The sequence below is a fragment of the Homalodisca vitripennis genome, chromosome 5, assembly GCF_021130785.1.
Source record: "Homalodisca vitripennis isolate AUS2020 chromosome 5, UT_GWSS_2.1, whole genome shotgun sequence".
NCBI classification, from domain to species: Eukaryota; Metazoa; Arthropoda; class Insecta; order Hemiptera; family Cicadellidae; genus Homalodisca; species Homalodisca vitripennis.
In genome coordinates, this window is record NC_060211.1 from 117315413 (window position 1) to 117334648 (window position 19236).

The window sequence follows — 19236 nt, forward strand, 5'->3', positions numbered from 1 at the left end:
TGATTTTTTAATATTCACCCCAGATTGCAACAAGATAGTTAGGCTAGTAAGTGAATCACTCAGCTCATACAAAAGGATTATACCATTTCCATAAATGTACAAAATATCTTTGTGCTTGATTATTAAAACAAATAAATTGTACATAGCATTGTGCTGTAGTAAGGTAAGAAATTACCTGTCATATTCAAGACCCACACAGAGGTAGCCAGTGACGTTGGGCTCCTGGAGGTCTGCTGCAACAACAGACGTGTCTGAACATACTGAATCGCAGGATACAGCACGTTGCAGCTGGGGCACACTGCGCTCTACAGGTTCCGGCACTTCCACTGGTTCACTTACCTGACAGTGTGCAAATACACAATTTAAACTATAGGTAGTACTATTTTAGGAGGGTGTTTAATTCATGTAAATTTAGAAAATTATTATCATATAAATAAAAATGAATGTGTTGCTAAGCACTAATTCCGAGAACGGCTGGACTAATTCAGTTAATTCCCTTTTTCAATATTTTTTGAAGTTCAAGAAAGGTTCATAAGAAGAGAAAAATTGGATAAGTTTCCTGAAATATTGTAGAGTTTGGAAAAATAGTGATAATATTCATGAAACATAGTTTAAATTTTACTGACAGTAGACAGCTGTTGAAACCTTTAACTGAAGTTCACCAAAGAGGCAGAAACATTAATTTGTTTAAATTTACAAAATATTAAAAATCCAGTGCTTGATCTGTAGTGTTTTAGATCGTTGATAACCTGCATATGCATATACATTTTCTTTATCGGGACAAGAGGAAGTCAACATGTGGCACTGGAGATATCTCACACTGGAAGTAGATTATTAGGGCGGAAAACAGGTCTTTTTACCATGATAGGTTTCCAAGGCCTTTATATGTATGTGTTTACTTGATCGGACATTAGGACAAACAAACTCAACTATGGCATCAGAAATGTAATTGATTCTAACCAGAAATGTATGCTCCTACATGGGAAAAATTTAAAATTAGTAACAGTAAATCCTTCATTAAACTTTAAAATCTCAAGCATGGACACTGAAATAATAATTACCATATATAAGCCAACTTCTCTTTGAAAACTATCATAGGAGTTCCATGCCATTATAAATGTTTCTTTAAGAAGGTTACACATTTTGATTTTGACAATTACACGTGAAGCCTTGGGTAACTGGCTAGTTAGTAATAAGAATGACTTACTATTTAAAAATTTGAAATATACAATATTTAATTGATTAAAAAATTAATGGTAGTTATTTGAATATTTAAATCTAAAAATATTCTGTTATTTAATGATGACAAACAGGTTTTGTGTAATACATGATGTGTATGTGTATATTGAAACACTGGCAATTGAAACAGGAATAGTAATGAGAACTCTTAATCTATTTTCTCTCTCTTTTAAGCCTCAGCATTTAGGCTATGCTGGCTTGTTTAAATCAATGTGGTTATTATTCCACTCATGACAAATAATGTGTTAGGAAATGTGTGAAAATATGAATTCACAGTTATATAAGACAGCATCTGTTCAATTTTGCACTTTTAACAGCATAGGTGACAACAGTAGAAGCTATTCCACTAACTCGTACTTCTCCATCTATTTCACAATTGTTCTGATCAGTTAGAAGTAATTGGAGGTTTTTACAACAAACTCTTACTTTTCCATGTGTTGTGGGCTACATACATCATACAAGAATTGAAATTTACTACTGTGATTTTGCATTAGTTCAAATCTTTCTGTCAAGGAGTTTATTGCTGAATCTAGAATTACAGTATTAGCCAAAAAAACAGTACTGAAATGGTAATATTTTATTATGGTAAACACAGTAACATAAAATATAGATTTTACCAATTAAAATGTTTTAAAATAACCTTTTAAATTACCAATAAATACAAGTCAAGGGAAAGCAAAATCGGTCAAACTCGGGAATTAACATGTTCAATATGACCCCTGTTCAGTTTAAGGCAACACTCGTACCATTCTTGTAGGTTTTGCATCATTTTTATGAATACGGGTTGTTACATTCTCCTAATGCACATAGTTATTTTTTCTTTGAGTTGAACGATGGTAGATGGTGGGTCCTCGCGGATAATGTTTTCTTTCAAAATTCCCCAGACGTAGGCGTCCGGTCTTGTAAGATCGGGGGAAAGTTTGTTCTAAAGGGAGATGAGACGGTTGCCAAAGGTTTGTTGGAGGAAAGCAATGTAGTTAACGGCAGTGTGACTGGTTGCGCCATCTTGCTGGAACCACTCTGAATTTTACGGCAGGTTTCGTGCACGACAAAATCTCCAGAATTCTCTCACAAAACGATCAAGAATGGCCCTATATCGATACTGATTTACAGTAAGAGTCTCTCCATTATTGGCTTCAAAAAAGTATGGTCCCACAATACCCCTCTCAGACACAGCGCACTAAATAGTTACACGCTTACTATGCTGTGGTCTCTCTACAACAATTCCAGGATGTTCGAATCCAAAGAAAACGTGTTGCCTACTTGTTTATGAAACCATTAATGTGCACATGATATTCATCTGTAAACCATACATCACTCAGAAACTCAGGTTCTTCATAGAATATTTCTAACATTGAAGCACAGTACTCAACTCTGGCTAGTTTGTTTTTGAAGTTCAAAGGTTGTCCAGTTTGTATCCTGTAGGGAAAGCCACAAATTGTTTTGAACATCCTTTGCATTGACGTATTGCTAATATTCACTTTAAAAAAAGCTCGCACTAGGCTTTATTTCAGTGACTGTAGTCTGTAACACTTGCTGCAACACTCCTCTGTGGTTTTCATTTGTACAGACAGTAGTTGGGCGACCTGTAAAGCCCTTTCGCTGTGTCAAAACACTACCTGTTCTTAGAATTGTTTCAACAACACTAAGAATCACAGCGTTACTAGGCGGGTTTTTGTGAAAATGTTCCTGAAAATGTAAAGCAGTGTATGACAAGCTTGGCTCACCCTCATGTCCAATTCCGTATGAATGAAAATAATGCTCTACGATAAAAACTTTCTCTACCGTTGTTAGCACCATGTTACCAAAAACTAATGTCAAATAAGAAGAAGTGATGACCACGAAGCCTTGGTAACAATCTGTAACTGAAACAGCTGACCGAGAAGGCAACTACAGCTGATTCAGTTTCAGTACTGTTTATTATGGCTAATACTGTACATACAAAGTCAAGATTACATTTTTTTCCTAGTTCAGTAGATTCATCTTATCCTTCATAAGAAAACTATTTCTTCACTTTTCTTGGTCTGATCTTAGGTTTAGTGTTTAACTCTAGGACTATCATCAATTTTTCAGCTAGCTTTTTTGCATCAGTAATAACACTGTTTAAGCCATGTTCTAATCTCATATATTTTCCTAAAAAGACCAATAGCAGAATAGCACCCTGTAAGTTAACATTTTCCTTCTGATATTCTTTACTAAATAAATTTAAAAAGTGTGTCTTACAACTAACCAAGCAGCATAAAAATTTGAAATCTTACAGTTTCTTTGCAATTTCCTGTAGTGTTATTTTTCCCAAAAAGCTTCTAAATTTGGGTCATTTATGGCTTCATATACTGGAGGAATGGATTTTTCTGTCACCACAGCATAACTGAACTAGCCAGTAGCTTGACAAAAATCTTTGAGTGATTTTACTTGTATTTTTATTTCTTCTTTCTGCCATGTTTTGATGAAAAACAATGAAAACTAAAAAATTGTTTATTATAACAACAATGAAGATTAAACAAAGTACAAAAGAATAAAATATTAGTCAGCTGACTAATCAGCTTGAGTGATAGACAGCTAATAAATACCTGATTTATTTGTATGGAGTAATAGCGATAAATAGGATGAGTCTATTGTTTTGAAAGGATGGAAGGTAATCGTTGTGTCACCCTACACCTCTCTGGCCCAATCATCCACTGATATTTCATATTAGTTTACCTTAGATTTTTTAACCACTAAAAACTCGTCTATTGTGAATTTTTGATAATGTAATGCCAAACTTCTTACATTATTGTTCATTCAATTCTTGCCAATTTTAAAACATATTTCATTTGTACAACATTCAGTAAAACAATAATAACAGAATTGTATTAGGAAACATACTTTAACAGATCTATTAAAAATATCTCTTATAATTTGACGGAGTTAGTTTTCCTTCTCAAAATGTTAAAAATTTCTGATGGAAACAAAACTAATTTAGAAAAGCCTAATGGTTTGCATTATAATTTTTATTCTCGATTTAAAGTTGCCAGAAAGGCAGACTGACTTCTTCAGAGGCGGGCCCTCAAAGTTCGCTGGTCACCTGGCATAATTAAGAGCACTGGGGACTTCTTCTGTAGCATCATCTTATATTTTGTTGGTCAATTGGTGAAAGAAAGTAGAGGTGCTGACTTCATTGATTCGGTGCCCCATGTGGCCGCATGGGTTGGATGGATCTCTGACCGATCCTAGATCCAAAAATTTCTTGAATCTAAAATGAATAGTTTATCCACCATCAGAAGAGTTGCGTCAACCAAGGAAGTGGTAAAGTCTGTTTCACATTAGGCTTTCTCCTATTTGATAAAATTTCTTACAATTTAAAAAACCTTTCTTTTTCAATAGTGTGTTTTTCCATATAACTTCTCCTGTTACCCTAAGCTCAATTTGAGATTGCTGTAACACTTTATCATTGTTCATAAGATCCAAATAACAACATAAGAGGGTTATATAAACAACCTGACCAAGTGCAAAAATCCTTCACGTCTATAAGCTTGAAGAGAGTTTTAGGCGATCAACATGTAATTAGACTATCAGAAAAAGCCATAAAATGTGGAATCTTTAGCCAGTTCCCCTTCATATGATAACTACCACTTGTAGATAAAATATTTGTCTTTCAAAAGAACAGATTGAAAACCAAAGCCACTGGGGAGAAAGTAGAACATCCTTGAAACAGACCTTTTTCATACCTCAGTATGTTGATCTCTCATAAACTCAACTTGGCCAAGATATTAAGTTGACCATAATAGGAGTATATCAGTCTTCTAAATGTTAATTGAAATTTCATAATTATAAATATCCCACTGCAGAAGATTATGCTTTATTGATACAAAACATTCTTCAATATCCAACTAAAGGTCATACATTTGTCTCTCATACTTCCTTGCTTTCCTTTCAATGTTGTGGTTAGCAGTTCATAATGTTCCAGGCAACAGGAAACCTAAGACAGATGGGGAAAACTCTTTTTGACTTATAGCAATAACAACTATTTATGTTTAAGTTGTTTTGGAATTATAGAAAATAAAATCTGGCCAATTAAAGCTTGTGATAAGCTTCATTATTGCTTGCCCAAAACCATAAAGAAAATTACCATACTTCCACACTACTGAAAAGATAAAACATTGAGAAGATACACCTTAAGAACAAGACATCTCTCACTGATTACATTTTGCACAGGACCAGATACATTCTTGGTATTTCTCAAAGCACCCTCAATAAGATTTAATCCCAGAGGATTTGCAATTGGTTTCTATATAGCTAGCTACTTACTAAAATAAGAATCTCCAAGAGCTAATGTCCTTTCAGGGTGGTTTTAAAGAAATCTTCTACCACTAATCATCTAACAATAGCTATATCTTGACATGATAAATCAAACAATAGTAACATAAGGTTAATAAAGCCTTGACTATACTATCAGCCAGCAGTGAAAGCTCCATAGAGAAGGAAACTTAATGTGACAGGAGTAATAATATATGTATAAGTGTACCACAATATATACAGTAAAAATTGTGCCAGGAGCAGATTGTAAGTGGTGGGATGAATAGATAATAAAATAATACTTTTCTGATATGAAACACAACATATTTTAGTGAGTATAGCCTATCAAAGACAAATACAAATGATTTAAAAAATTAAACTTCTGCTTATAGATTTAGCTCATACTTTATTTAAGTTCTAAATACTTCAGTATTGTAAGAAAGCTTTTTTGCAAATATCTTGCTTGAAGTCCAAATATGACATGAAGCTGATGAAATACTTTAATTTGATAAATTTACATTAACGTTGCTGTAAATCTTTTAACTTTAATACTTGTTACACTCATTTTTTAGACTAAAATTATTATAAAAGTTAGTATTTACTTGTAGACTAACTTTGAATGACATAAATCAGTATCACATTTACGTTCAAAATAAAATGTTTCTATATTAAACAATTCTATATTAGTGACACCATAACCCAAGGCTTCACATTGATAAAAAAATGGTTTTTAAATTATGCAATTGGATACAATTTATATTATGGTTTGAAGTAAAATAGGATGTATCAAATACCAAGGATGATTTAAATATTTAGAACATTTTTACATTAAAACAAGTTGCAATCATTTTTTGAATATTTTTACTAAAATACCATCTTGAAGGTTCAGAATACAAGGTATTGGTTGAAAATAAGGTACCGGTAACCTAAAATTGCTATATTTTGTGACAAATACATCACTTACAAATGGGTTGGTGGAGAGAGGATGCAGTGGTTCAGGTGATGGAGGTGACTCACACTTCTTGGGCGAGGGTGGAGGTGGTGGTAAGGGACTAGGGGCGGGGCGGAGGGGTTGTGGGGGGATGTCAGGAGCCACCACTGTGCTGACCGCAGGCTCTGCTTGTGGGGTCCAGTCTCTGTCTACAGAGTCAAAGTGCTGGAAGCTTCCTGTCGAGTCCAACTGTATATCAGAATCTGATGTTATCTGAAGCAACAAATCATTTAGTTAAGACTAGAAACAAAAAAATGATCATGACATACAGTTAAACTCTTACAAAAGTAGTTTCGGACAATAAAGTGATTTACCAAATATCCATTTGCATTGTAGTGCCCTTTCAGTCTTGTAAGTGACACTTTTTCTTCACGGTTGGAGAATATCCAAGCTGCTGTCCATGTCCAGAGCCCAATACTTCTACAACCTGCCAATACCAGGAGTAGCACCAGGGCAGTCACCAACAACACCCCCACACCCATCAATTCTGGGAAAAAAGTAAGACATAGCATCAGGATTACAGTATTCTATGAACTCGACTATACAATTACCAAAATATGCAACTATATTACTGAGTATCTATAAAAATAGCCATATTTTGAATTTTCATCTGTAATAATTTTATTTCTGAAATTCTGTATATTTGAACATATAGTTTATGACTTTTCTAATATAATGAGTGGGTAACTTAAACATTCCTAATGGCACTCTCTGTAGTTTTCTTCAAATATAAATATAAAACAAAATTTTAATCGTTTTGGCAATTTTCTTTTTACTAACTCATTTAGGATCTACTGCCTACTAAAGTTGAAAAAAAAAGGTTTTTACATGTTCATTGTGCTAATAATTTCAAATGTAATAAAAGACTGAAAGAGGTTATTGTTAAATGGACTATGAGTATCATCTCCAAGTTCAGTAATAAAACTGAAGTGTAATTAATAAATCGTCAACATAAGAACTACTAGTATAAAAATATTGACCACCATTATAGCCAAAGTCCAAGTAAGGTGATATTGGGACGCTTAATATTTTTTTTAATCATATAAGATAAAGAATTAAAACTTTCACATCAATACAGTTTATAAAAGTATACGTTTTTTATTCAAATATGCTATTTTTCATCACATCAGGGGATCCAAGTAATGGTTCATAGAGAAAAATTTTAAATGAGAGAATAGGTCGAGTTAAATTCTTAGGTCGAGTAGTACCAAATTTGTTTGTTAGAACACAATGGGGAAATCAGATCTCAGACGTTCAAACTTGATGTATTATTCAGTAAATAAAACTACCGCATTCTGATAGCCCACACACATTTATTTTAAAGACTTTACTTTTTAAACATTTTTATCTTGTAATAATCAGAGAGCACATTTAGGTATTTAAAAAAACCCAACACTCAGTGTGATCATCCAGGTGACCCTTGACAAGCTTAAACCAGCGCCCTTTAGGAAATTTAGCTTTAGTTACTAATTACAAAATATAAGGACGATTACTAAGGTCCAGTATCATGTAAATGATTGCCAATGTTTTAGTCGGAATCAGTCAGACTATGTACAATAAATATAAACGGCTGAAGAGTTATATTTTATACGTTGTATTTTATGTTACGTGTAACACATCTCTCCACACAAAATTTAGGATATTGTTCCAAAGGCCCATCCAATCCTGAATTTCGGAGGGAGCCACCTGAGTTTTAGTTTACTATAATTAAAAAGGAAATATTACATTTCAATACAGTACAATAAAAACATGTATAACGAAATTTAATCATACTTAAATATTAACTCATAGAATTAAGTTAATTTTATTTTTATGGTTAGTATGAGACTAATTAAGTTTTTGTCCAAAAAGTGACCTTTCCTGGATTCACCACTAAGTATTGTTCCATGAACCAAGAGGAGCTAAAACGAAATGTGACCAACGGTCTATTTTTGTTTACCGCATGTCTCTCTGTATGTGGTTTTGTTTTAGTTTTTATTTAAGAAAGCAGTAAAGATATACAACTGAAGTTTGGTACAATTATATTTCTTATAATGTAAAATGAAAAGAAAAATTACGTTCCAAGATGGCAGATTGTTAAAATATTTAAAGCTTGATACGTAAACACTGATAAGATTATGAAAACTTTTAAGAATAACAAGAGCTGCTTCTAAAGAGAAATTTAATTGCAAACATTCTGATACTTAAACATAAAACTCGGCTGAGAAATAATGTAAATGTAATCTGTTGTTATGCACAGCCAAGTTTTCATCCGTTACATGTTTATTGCATCATTAACCATCATAGATTAATGTAAGGATATAATTAGACTTAACTACTTTTATGGGTGCGAAGTGGGGGGGTCTAGATACCCCGACACATGAGCCAAGTCAGTGCGTCCCTGAAGCACAATCACAGCCACCTTCTCTCATCATCTAGTGCTGTACTTCTGTGCGCGCGCACATGGGAACTGTCTGATCCACTTCTTGTCTTCTAACAAACTCCGATCAGACTGAGCTGAACTGACTGACTTTTTATCTATCATCTATAACGCTCTCATTTCGTTTCAGTCTATCCTGAACTTTCGGGAAAATATTATCCCAAAAATCTAACTTCTACTATACTTTTCTACAACTGACTTATTTTCTCTGTCTCTCCAAGCCAAGGTGGAACAGCATATACTGAAGCTGCGTGGTCAAGGGAGAGTTTTATCTCTAAAATGTGAACTCTGGATACATGACGGCCTCCAGTTTAAATATAGCCTTCCTCAAGGAGAGGGGCCAGTGCTTGGGGTGACCTTTAGATATCCGCTACTCGTGGCAACATAATGAGTACAAATGAATCAACAAAGGTCCAAACTAAACCAGAGACCTCTAGCAGCTCTCAATGAGTAGATGAAAGTTCACAAAACCACGGATTAGAAATGGGGCCCCTTTTCCCTGGACAAGGGACCCACGCTGAAAGGTCCATCGGTTTCGGCCAAGGGGAGAAAAGAGCGCACAGTCCCCAAACACTCCAAAAAGATGGACAGGTATGGACCACCTGGGGGAGGTAGTAAAAAGGCGTAAGTATACACCTCATTCATATAAACCTTCACCATACTAAGGGCGCAAATGACGTATTGGGATGGAGGTTTATAACAACAGGCCTTCCAAGGTTTTCCTTTAGCAGGAAAAGAAAGTTCCAGCATGTACAACCTGTTCTGGGAGGTATCAGGATAGAGCACTGTGTCGTAGTCAAGTATTTGGGCGTAGTGCTGGATGAGAGGCTGACCTGTAATCCACATATTGAGAACACAATATCTAAAGCTACAAAGGCCATTGGGGCATACAAAAGACCCTTTGGACTGAAACCCAAAATGATTTATTGTATTTATGAAGCCATAATAAAACCGATGGTTACGTATGTTGCATTAGTGTGGTGGCCGAAAGTAGAACAAATAACAGCTGCCAAGAGGTTACAGAGACTCCAAAGGTTAACTTGCGTAAGCATCACAAGGGCAATGAGCTCGTGTCCAACTCTAGTACTTGAAGCGGTTCTGGGATAAACTCCTCTGGAGTAAGAGGTGGTGAGGACAGCCGCTCTAAGTGCAATGCAGCTTCTGGGAACAAAGTCTACCTCCTCAAAAGGGCACATTTGAACATAACCTAGAACTTCTCTGAGGCTGAAATGATAATCTACGTATCAGAAAGAATGGTTAAGAAGCCCCTTTTGGAAAAACTATACATAGTCTCTATTGAAGAAAGGGAAAAAATGGAGTAAAAAGGAGGCCTACCCCGTTAAAGGAGTCCAGACGTTCTATACATATGGTTCACGACTTGAATCTAGGACGACTCGTAAGCAGTTTCGGAATGCAAGAATGCTCTGGTACAAGTGGCGATGAAGAGTAGGCCTAACACTCGGTTGGATGCCGGGCCATGAAGGCATTCATGGAAACGAAAAAGCAGATGTTTACAGCTATAGTTCGACGAAATTTCTGAAACATCTGTTTACATTTAAATTTTATCAATAATAAGTAAACAGTGCTTGATCGGTAGTGTAATGCAAATAGTAAATAAAACATTAATATATAAATTGTACTCCATATTGCGCCAGTGACGAATTAAAATCATCTAATTCATTGAATACTGTTATAAAACTAACCTTAATGAACAAAGTTATGAATGTTTTCACACTTATGTAACTTATTACTTTAAACTGGTGGGCTTCCTTGACATTATGACATTAAATTTTAACAATGGCTTATGGAAAAATAGAGAAATGAATACTAACATGCCTCAACGATTCATTCTTTCCCTGGCTACAGTCCAAAAAACAAGTGTAAAGCAAAACTTAACGATCATTTTGGAATGTTGCAAAACCTTAATAAGGATTTCTCTCTTATACCGAAAGTACATAGTAAGTAGGTAGGACTTCCCCCTAGGCCGTAATAGGCTTTTCAGTCCTACTTATGTGTGTATTTTCTCTATCACGACAAGGCAAACTCAACTATGTCAACACGATTTGGACCAAAATAGATTTCCGAGAACTAGATAATCGAACGTATATAGTATTTTGATCGAGGCAATATGGCAAGCTAAACTGTGACATAGTAGGTAAGTGAATTTAAACGGTCTTAAGTAGGCACTTTTTAACCTAAGTAGGTATCTCGGTCCTACGTAAGTATGTATTTTTTTTTCTTCGTCAGAACAACAAAGCAAACTCTCTATGGTACTGGAAATATCTTAGACCTGAAATATATGACAAGGATTGGAAATATACGCTTTTTGACCGAAGTAAATTTCCTGTGTTATCTGAGATTTGTGTTTTCTTGATCGGGGTGATAAGGCAGATTCAGCTGTAACGTTATGTATATAATTAATTAGAATCAGAAATGCTCCTACACGTGCCAAACATGATATAATAATTAAGTTAAACTCGTGCTATTTACCATAAACTTAAACAATATCTATCTGATGTATGCCTACTTACGTTTCTAAATTGTTATAGGACTCCCATCATATTACATTATAATTGCTTTTACTAAGTAATATAAGGACTTCGGTTCTTAAGATTGCGTGCGAAGCCGCGGGCAACAGCTAGTCTCTAATATAATTAACCCATGGTTAATTTCCTCAGAGCATCGTTGACCCTCCTTTTAAAAAACAAAATTCATACACAATTGATAATATATATCAAATCAGCCTGCTGTCAGTATTGTCAAAAATATTTGAGAAATGCATGAAAACTAGCTGCCTTAAAGAAATACACTTTGAAAACGACAATTTAGATTTACAGAATGTAAGTCTACCGAAGATGCTTTGATGGGATTTGTTTCTGTTATTTATAAAAACATGATTGATAAACACAAAACATCCGGGTCGTTTGTACACTTTAACAAATCCTTTGATTTATTTGACCATTTAAAATTTTGTTGACATTAGAATCAATTGAAATAAGAGGAAATGCTTTGAGCTGGTTTAAATTTTTTTTCTTCCGGTCTTGTACAATAAAGTGAGAGTGGGTAACCATTTCAGCGCTTCGCTCTTTGTCAGGGCTGGCGTGCCTCAGGGTTCGGTTTTGTCTGCTAATATTTTTATTAATGATTTACTAAATAATAATTTTTAACAATATATATTTGCGTTGGCAGACGACATTGCGTTTCTGTATTTAACAAGATGTAAAGAATCTCTGTTATAAAAAGTGAAGAATTACCTTCAAAGTTGGAGATATTAGTGCAACAGAAATAAGATGGTTTTGAACACTTCGAAAACAAATTTTATTAATTCTGTTATTTGATATTATTTTAACTTACCGCGTGAGTATAAATCTGACTGGAATAACGATGATGTTTACCAATTTCTAATAATATGTTATGTTACTTAAATTGAGTAGTTTTAAGAAATTAGGTATTAACCTGAACGAATGTTTACCGTGGAAAAACATGTGTCAATAGTACAGAATCAGGCGAAACTCAATATTCGCAAGTTTTATTATTTACTAGCGGGCCCGGCGCGCTTTGCTGCGCATTTGAATAATTTTTTGCAAAAGTTGCCCGCGGCTTCGCACGCAATTTCCCGTTGAAAACAGTACACTATATTCACTTATTCTTTTTCTATCACATTCTAAACATTGCTGAGATAATTGATAGTCGTTCCATCGTGAGCCTCTTGGGCGTATTATGAAGGTATGTACCATATTCCTGCCTCTATCTAGCTGTTACCCACGGCTTCGCACGCAAATCTTAAGAACCGAAGTCCTTATATTACTTAGTAATTTTTTTTTTTACTATAATAAATTTTAGATTAAATTAGTTATATCTCCGATGCCACGATTGAGCTTGCTTTGTTGTCTCGATCGAGAGAATATGTACACACGGAGTTTTGAGAACCATACTTCTGTCAAAAAAAAACAACTAAGGTTGATTTTATAACATTCTTTATATTTGTAGCCAACGTAAGATAGTAATTATGATATCTGCATTACTCTTCTGATCAAGCATGAGCATGGTTTATATTAAATAAATATTGCAGTTAAAGGTGAATTTTTACGTCAAATTTGAATTGTATTATCTGGATAGTAAAGTCTATGTTTAACAGTGATTGCAAAAACAGTTTAAACAAAATTTGTCGTTTCTCTTAAGCTTACTCTATGCTTTAAAACTATAAGTGTAATATATGTTTACAAAGAACAGCTGATTAAAAATTTGAAAAGACGTTAACATATGTTTGCTGCAATGCATTTCTTATGGGTATTTCTGTAACCAGTGGGGCGGAATCCTGAATCGGGAAAGGGATGGGCATAGCTTATAAACCTTCTCCGTGGAAAAATACATATACGTACAAATTTTCATCATGATCGGTCCAATAGTTCACGATTCCATAAAGGACAAACATACAAACATTCATTTTTATATATATAGATATAGAAGAACGTTTTGTGACAGTCAATTATTATGGATGTTGTATTTTAGGTTATTTTACGCGAGAATTCAATATGCAATTGTGTGACTGAGAGATTAAGAAAAGCTCAGAACACATTTATACGAATTATTCAGAAGAAACATAAACGTGATCCACAATTTCCTTTGTATCAAGAACTAAACAAATTTCCAATTCTGCATCTTTTTGTTTTCAAACTTTTGTTCCCATTTGTACATTATGAGTGGAAATAGAGGTGATGTACGGGTAAACTATAATACTGTAGTAAAACAAATAGAATGTTTATGAAGCTTAAAGTTTATTTATTCAAATGTAAACACTCGTTTGTCTATCTTGAACCATGTCTTTTCAATAAAGTTAACCTCTACAAATTAAGGAATGTTACTATTTGATAAAAATCCTGCAAGTTACAAGTTTGGATTAAAAAAAACCAATAACCTTTTAATTTTCAATACCTAATTACGAAGGACCTACATTATACCTTGTACAAGTCAGTATTAAAATACTCTAGTATGTGTTCAATAAGCGTTGTGTCATTTCTCTGTAATATTTCATCAAACATCTTTATTGTAAAGTACAAAATAATTATTAATTTTATTCTCCACCACATCGTCATATCTTCGTTATTATCAACTAATGTTAGTTATATGCAAGTTCCATGAATTTCGGAACGAGCGTGCTTTTTGTCGTAGGAATGGACTCAGATTAGTTATATTCTGTTTGTAAACATTAGAAATACCTACCACTAGTACTAGGGGGCTGTGGTTCGAGATCGCTCCTAGTTTTGTGTAACGTATGTATAAATGTAAAAATCTGTAGAAAAAAAAAACACTGATTACAAGTATTATTTATGGTATTGAACCTTGTTACAAGTATCATAACCGCCATAAACGATACGCTACAATAATAGCGCAGCATCCGTTCATTAAAGCTCTTGAAGCAAGTTCTAGCACTGCCACAAAGAATCGTGCCGTAGTGTATTTATTGAGTTTGATGTTTTGACTATACTTTCTCTCTACTGTATATTTTTAAAGCAACTTTGTGACGTGCACTGCGGCGGAGATATCCGTGATATCCTGATATAATTTGATCACCTGCCGTCAAAAGCTGTAAACAAGATCAGAATCACTATCAGACTCTGTGGATGTATTACAGAATCAAACATTCACAGGTAGATGAAGGCACAAGTTAAATAAATTTAATTCGGGTTGACATTACATGTTGTATAGGCCTAACGTTGTACTTCAGTTATATTACAGTCTATTCATATTTATATTTCATGAGGAAATTAGACTGAATTAAGCAGAAATTATTATCAAAGCTTCCTTGAGAAACTGGCTACTGGAGCGATCAATTTACACCATCCAAGAATTTGTTCAATGTAGAACACACAATTTTTGACAAACACTAACTCATACACCAATTGTAACATAAACATGACTTTTGCCCTGTTCTCCAAGAATATGTGCAATAAAGAATATTCTATTCTATTCTATTCTATTTAATGTCAAATGTTTTACTAATCAATTGTTAAATAATTAATTGTATTGTTATTTTTTAGCCTTTATATACTGTCGTAATTGGTTGAGAAGTTCAAATATTTTCAAGGCACTAATAATTTTAGTGTTAAAAAGTCGTGGCTGAAAATTAAATGACTATGAGAAGGTTTGTTTCAGCCTAATTCTTATGAGGAAACACTAGGTGTAGTTAGTTATCTGCCGGCCACACATTCGAGGTTTCGCTATTAACATGGATTAAAGAGGAACACAGCTCATACTCATGAATGATTCACTTCAGATTTTTTTAGTATCTCGTTAAAAATACGATTATCTGTTAATACTAATAAAACTCTAATTTGGTGTAAATTACAAATTATATTGAATATAAATTATATTAATCAATACTCGTATATTTTCCCACCATAGGTAAGCCACCTGTGAATTACCTCCTTGGCCAATGTTACAGTTACATTCTGTTAGATGAATTTTGATCGATTGATGGCACGTCGACCTAGACGTCTCCATTGAGGTGAGTAACTAGGACCATTCAACAGAATGCGCTAGGTGTCATTGTGTTGCGCTAATACTTGTTAATTACTAGGCCTGGCCGTGGCGTCACTTTATTCAGCGAAACTTCTGTATTTTATCTTTTCAATGGTATTTCCTTTAGTGCTTATATGCATAAATGTGTCCTGTCATTCTTTTTCCCAGATTTATCAACAATTGTTGTTCGCAATTTTACAAATGTACAATTTATTCTCAACTTTTCTAAATTTAGTTTTTGTTTAAATGTCAAAAAACAGTAACTTTGTTTAGTTAATACAAAATGTTAACCCCATTAAACTTTATTTTTGCGATATTTAATTTTTTCTTTTATTGGTGACTCATTGTAAGTTTAATTATAGGATTTGTGTTATAAATACACAATTGTAAACAAGTATTTGTAATAATATATTTCTACATAGTTTATTTTAACATCATTGACTTGTCGGGTTTTGCATCGGAAATGCGCTATATATAGTTTCGTCTACCCTACCATCATCGCCACTTTGATCGAATTATATTCTTCCATAATTATAATTTTCTCAACTTAATAAAATAAAATAGGTAACTTACATATGATTTGATCATTTAAGTAGTTTTCAATTATTTATATGAAATTTCAGTGAGTAGGCCTACTACTATAGTGAAGTGTCATTCTCACAGACTCGTTAATATGTCACCGTTGTTTCAGACTGGAAAGTGATCAAGAGGAACAGTGGCAGCGACACATCCACAGCTGCTGCCACTTGTTGCTCCTGGCCATGGCGTGGCGCACCCACCCACACAATCAATACCACACATATTCGCTCATAATAGACCCTCACCGACAATACCTGTCAATACCCTGAATCTCTGTGCATTGTTCAACTGTAACTTGGTTGCTTCTGCTGGATAAAACTGACACCGTTGTTAGATCCTGGAAAGTGATCAAGAGGAACAGTGGCAGCGACACATCCACAGCTGCTGCCACTTGTTGCTCCTGGCCATGGCGTGGCGCACCCACCCACACAATCAATACCACACATATTCGCTCATAATAGACCGTCACTGACAATACCTGTCAATACCCTGAATCTCTGTGCATTGTTCATCTGTAACTTGGTTGCTTCTGCTATATAAAACTGACACCGTTGTTAGATCCTGGAAAGTGGTCAAGAGGAACAGTGGCAGCGACACATCCACAGCTGCTGCCACTTGTTGCTCCTGGCCATGGCGTGGCGCACCCACCCACACAATCAATACCACACATATTCGCTCATAATAGACCGTCACCGACAATACCTGTCAATACCCTGAATCTCTGTGCATTGTTCATCTGTAACTTGGTTGCTTCTGCTATATAAAACTGACACCGTTGTTAGATCCTGGAAAGTGATCAAGAGGAACAGTGGCAGCGACACATCCACAGCTGCTGCCACTTGTTGCTCCTGGCCATGGCGTGGCGCACCCACCCACACAATCAATACCATACAAAGTCGCTCATAATAGACCCTCACTGACAATACCTGTCAATACCCTGACAATCTGTGAATGGCTAATCTGATGAACTCCGATTTTAGTTCATGCACATTCCATTTTTAATAATCTACGTTAAAAAAATTAATAGTGTCGTCTAGTTTTAGAAAATATTTAGTGTAAAACGAAATACGCTTATAGCGGAATTGTGGACGATTCCTTATGTAGTAAATTAACCCATAATACGCCGAAATCAGTATCTGATTTGGGAATTATTTTGCCAAAGTTTTAAGACATAAACTCCTAAGGATAATTTGCTACAAATATGATCAATGTGATTATATCACAACAACCCTCGATCAAGTTAGTTTTATTCCAAGAGTATATCAAGAATAAATTTTCTCCCATGATGTATCTGCTACCATAACGGCAGAGCCATTCTTAATGCATATTGAGCGCATTAAAAGGTCCAGGACATTTAATTTTGATGAGTTTATTTGAAGATCGATGGATTGATGCTACTGAAATGTTGAACACAATTGTTAAAGTCAACAATCGCCTGTAATCCCAAATTTTGTTTTGAACTTAGTCTCAAACAGATGTGTCGTGTCATCGCTACACTGCATAATCTCTCAGTGCAGTTGAGACAATTCAAACTCATTGACATATTGAGAAAAGAATTGGACTGAGTAGTAATCTCTGGGGGACTTTATAGCTCAGTGAACGAGGTTTTGGTATTGTATTAGAAATTTGGACGACCTGTGTTTTATGGCTTAGAAATGAACTAATCCATAAAAGCGGGACGCCTCAGATGCTATGGGATTCTAATTTGTCAAGCAATGTGTTGTGGTCAACACAAATGATTGAGAACGGCCGAGAAACACACTTTAATGTGTGACTATGGCCTTCTATCCCCTTTCAATCATATGCGACAACTATTGCGTCAAATTGTCGAATTTCTATTTCTGTATCCAAAATTGGTCTTCTGAAAGCTGGTTGTGTTTGTTCAAAAAAATTATCTTTCTCGAGAAAAAAGATGATCGAATATTTTGCTTATTACGGTCAAATTAGAGAAAGACTCCTATTTACTGAATATGGATTTTCTTTCCTATAAATTGGGTGCAGTTTTGTAACTCTTTCAAACTTTGTTATTGTTTCAGTATTTCAGTAGAGGTAAATGCACAGAATATAGCTGATTTTGATACGTAAACTTAACAGTATTACCACAGATAAAAGAAGTATCACTATAATATTGAATGTTTGTGTAACAAAAATGAACTAAAACATATGTTTTAATATTGTTTCTCGTTGTTCCACACGGAGCAAAAGTGCCTTTGGGCGTTAATGTATTTCCGACCTCGGTTTTGCTGCGTTCGTAAAACACGATTGCGTACAGAAAATAAGTCCTTTTGCTCATAGTGATACATACTACTATTTAACATCCATTTCTTTCCTTAGATTTTCCTGAGTTTTGCAGTTTTCACTAATGCCTTTGAACGAAGATGGTAAGAGTTAAGAAAAATACCTATGTGGCAAAAACTTGGTTCTGTATTAACGTTAGGAAAGAAACAATTCAAGTGCATCAGCATCATCTTCAGATTCCTTGATATGTTGACTATTGAGTCGATTTTAAAAATAAATATGCCTATTACAATCATCTTTATGATATAATTTCCGAAAGACTCCAGGACTTGATCCATTTCGTCGATCAAGACACCAAGATCCAATTATTATAATTCGATAGTTTGTATATATCCGAATATTTCTATATATATATATATATATATATATATATATATATATATATATAAAATACGAGATAATAATTGTAATTGTATTTGTAACCTAATAAAACTATAATTGCGTAGGTATAGTACTTACACATGCCTTGGATAAGTTTGTTAGTCAGCCTAAATAAATATATTTTTATAATATGGCGGCCATTCTCATTTGTACAAATGTTTTATCCCAACCACTACACAGGATGGCTGCATTTGAAAGCTTAATAACAAAAGGAAGTTGTCATATCTCAGCTACTAAACGTTGAACAAAAGGCAAAGAGGTTTAATATTCCTAGGTCACATACAACAACGGTCGTTCTTACAAGTTGTTTATATCTCGTAAGGCTTCTAAAATTGCGGCCGTAAATATTTTGAGAAACGTTAAACCCACAGCAATACAGATAATGCATCAACAAACAACTTCTAACTCATAGCAACCGGCATGATTGTTGTTAATAAGCTATGAAGACTTTCTACCTAATTAAAAGTTTCATCATGGCGGTCGTATGCCTACTCGTAATGTAAAACATTTTCTTTGTTATTTCATATTACAG

At 34.4% G+C, this 19236-nt stretch overlaps 1 protein-coding gene across 2 annotated transcripts in view; it reads right to left on the reverse strand.

Moving 5' to 3' along the window:
• The window catches only part of LOC124362800 (synaptotagmin-12-like), a 45193-nt gene that overhangs the window by 11398 nt on the left and 14559 nt on the right, over positions 1 to 19236 (reverse strand). The window contains exons 1-4 of one of the 2 annotated variants that reach the window (XM_046817612.1): positions 10260 to 10374; positions 6820 to 6992; positions 6479 to 6718; positions 176 to 339 (exon numbers count right to left, since the gene is read on the reverse strand). In XM_046817612.1, coding sequence (XP_046673568.1) covers positions 176 to 339; positions 6479 to 6718; positions 6820 to 6987 — 572 coding nt within the window. In that variant the 5' untranslated portion in view covers positions 6988 to 6992; positions 10260 to 10374. Of the gene's footprint in view, positions 1 to 175; positions 340 to 6478; positions 6719 to 6819; positions 6993 to 10259; positions 10375 to 19236 lie in introns of those variants that run through there. The other variant, XM_046817611.1, reaches the window with a different exon arrangement.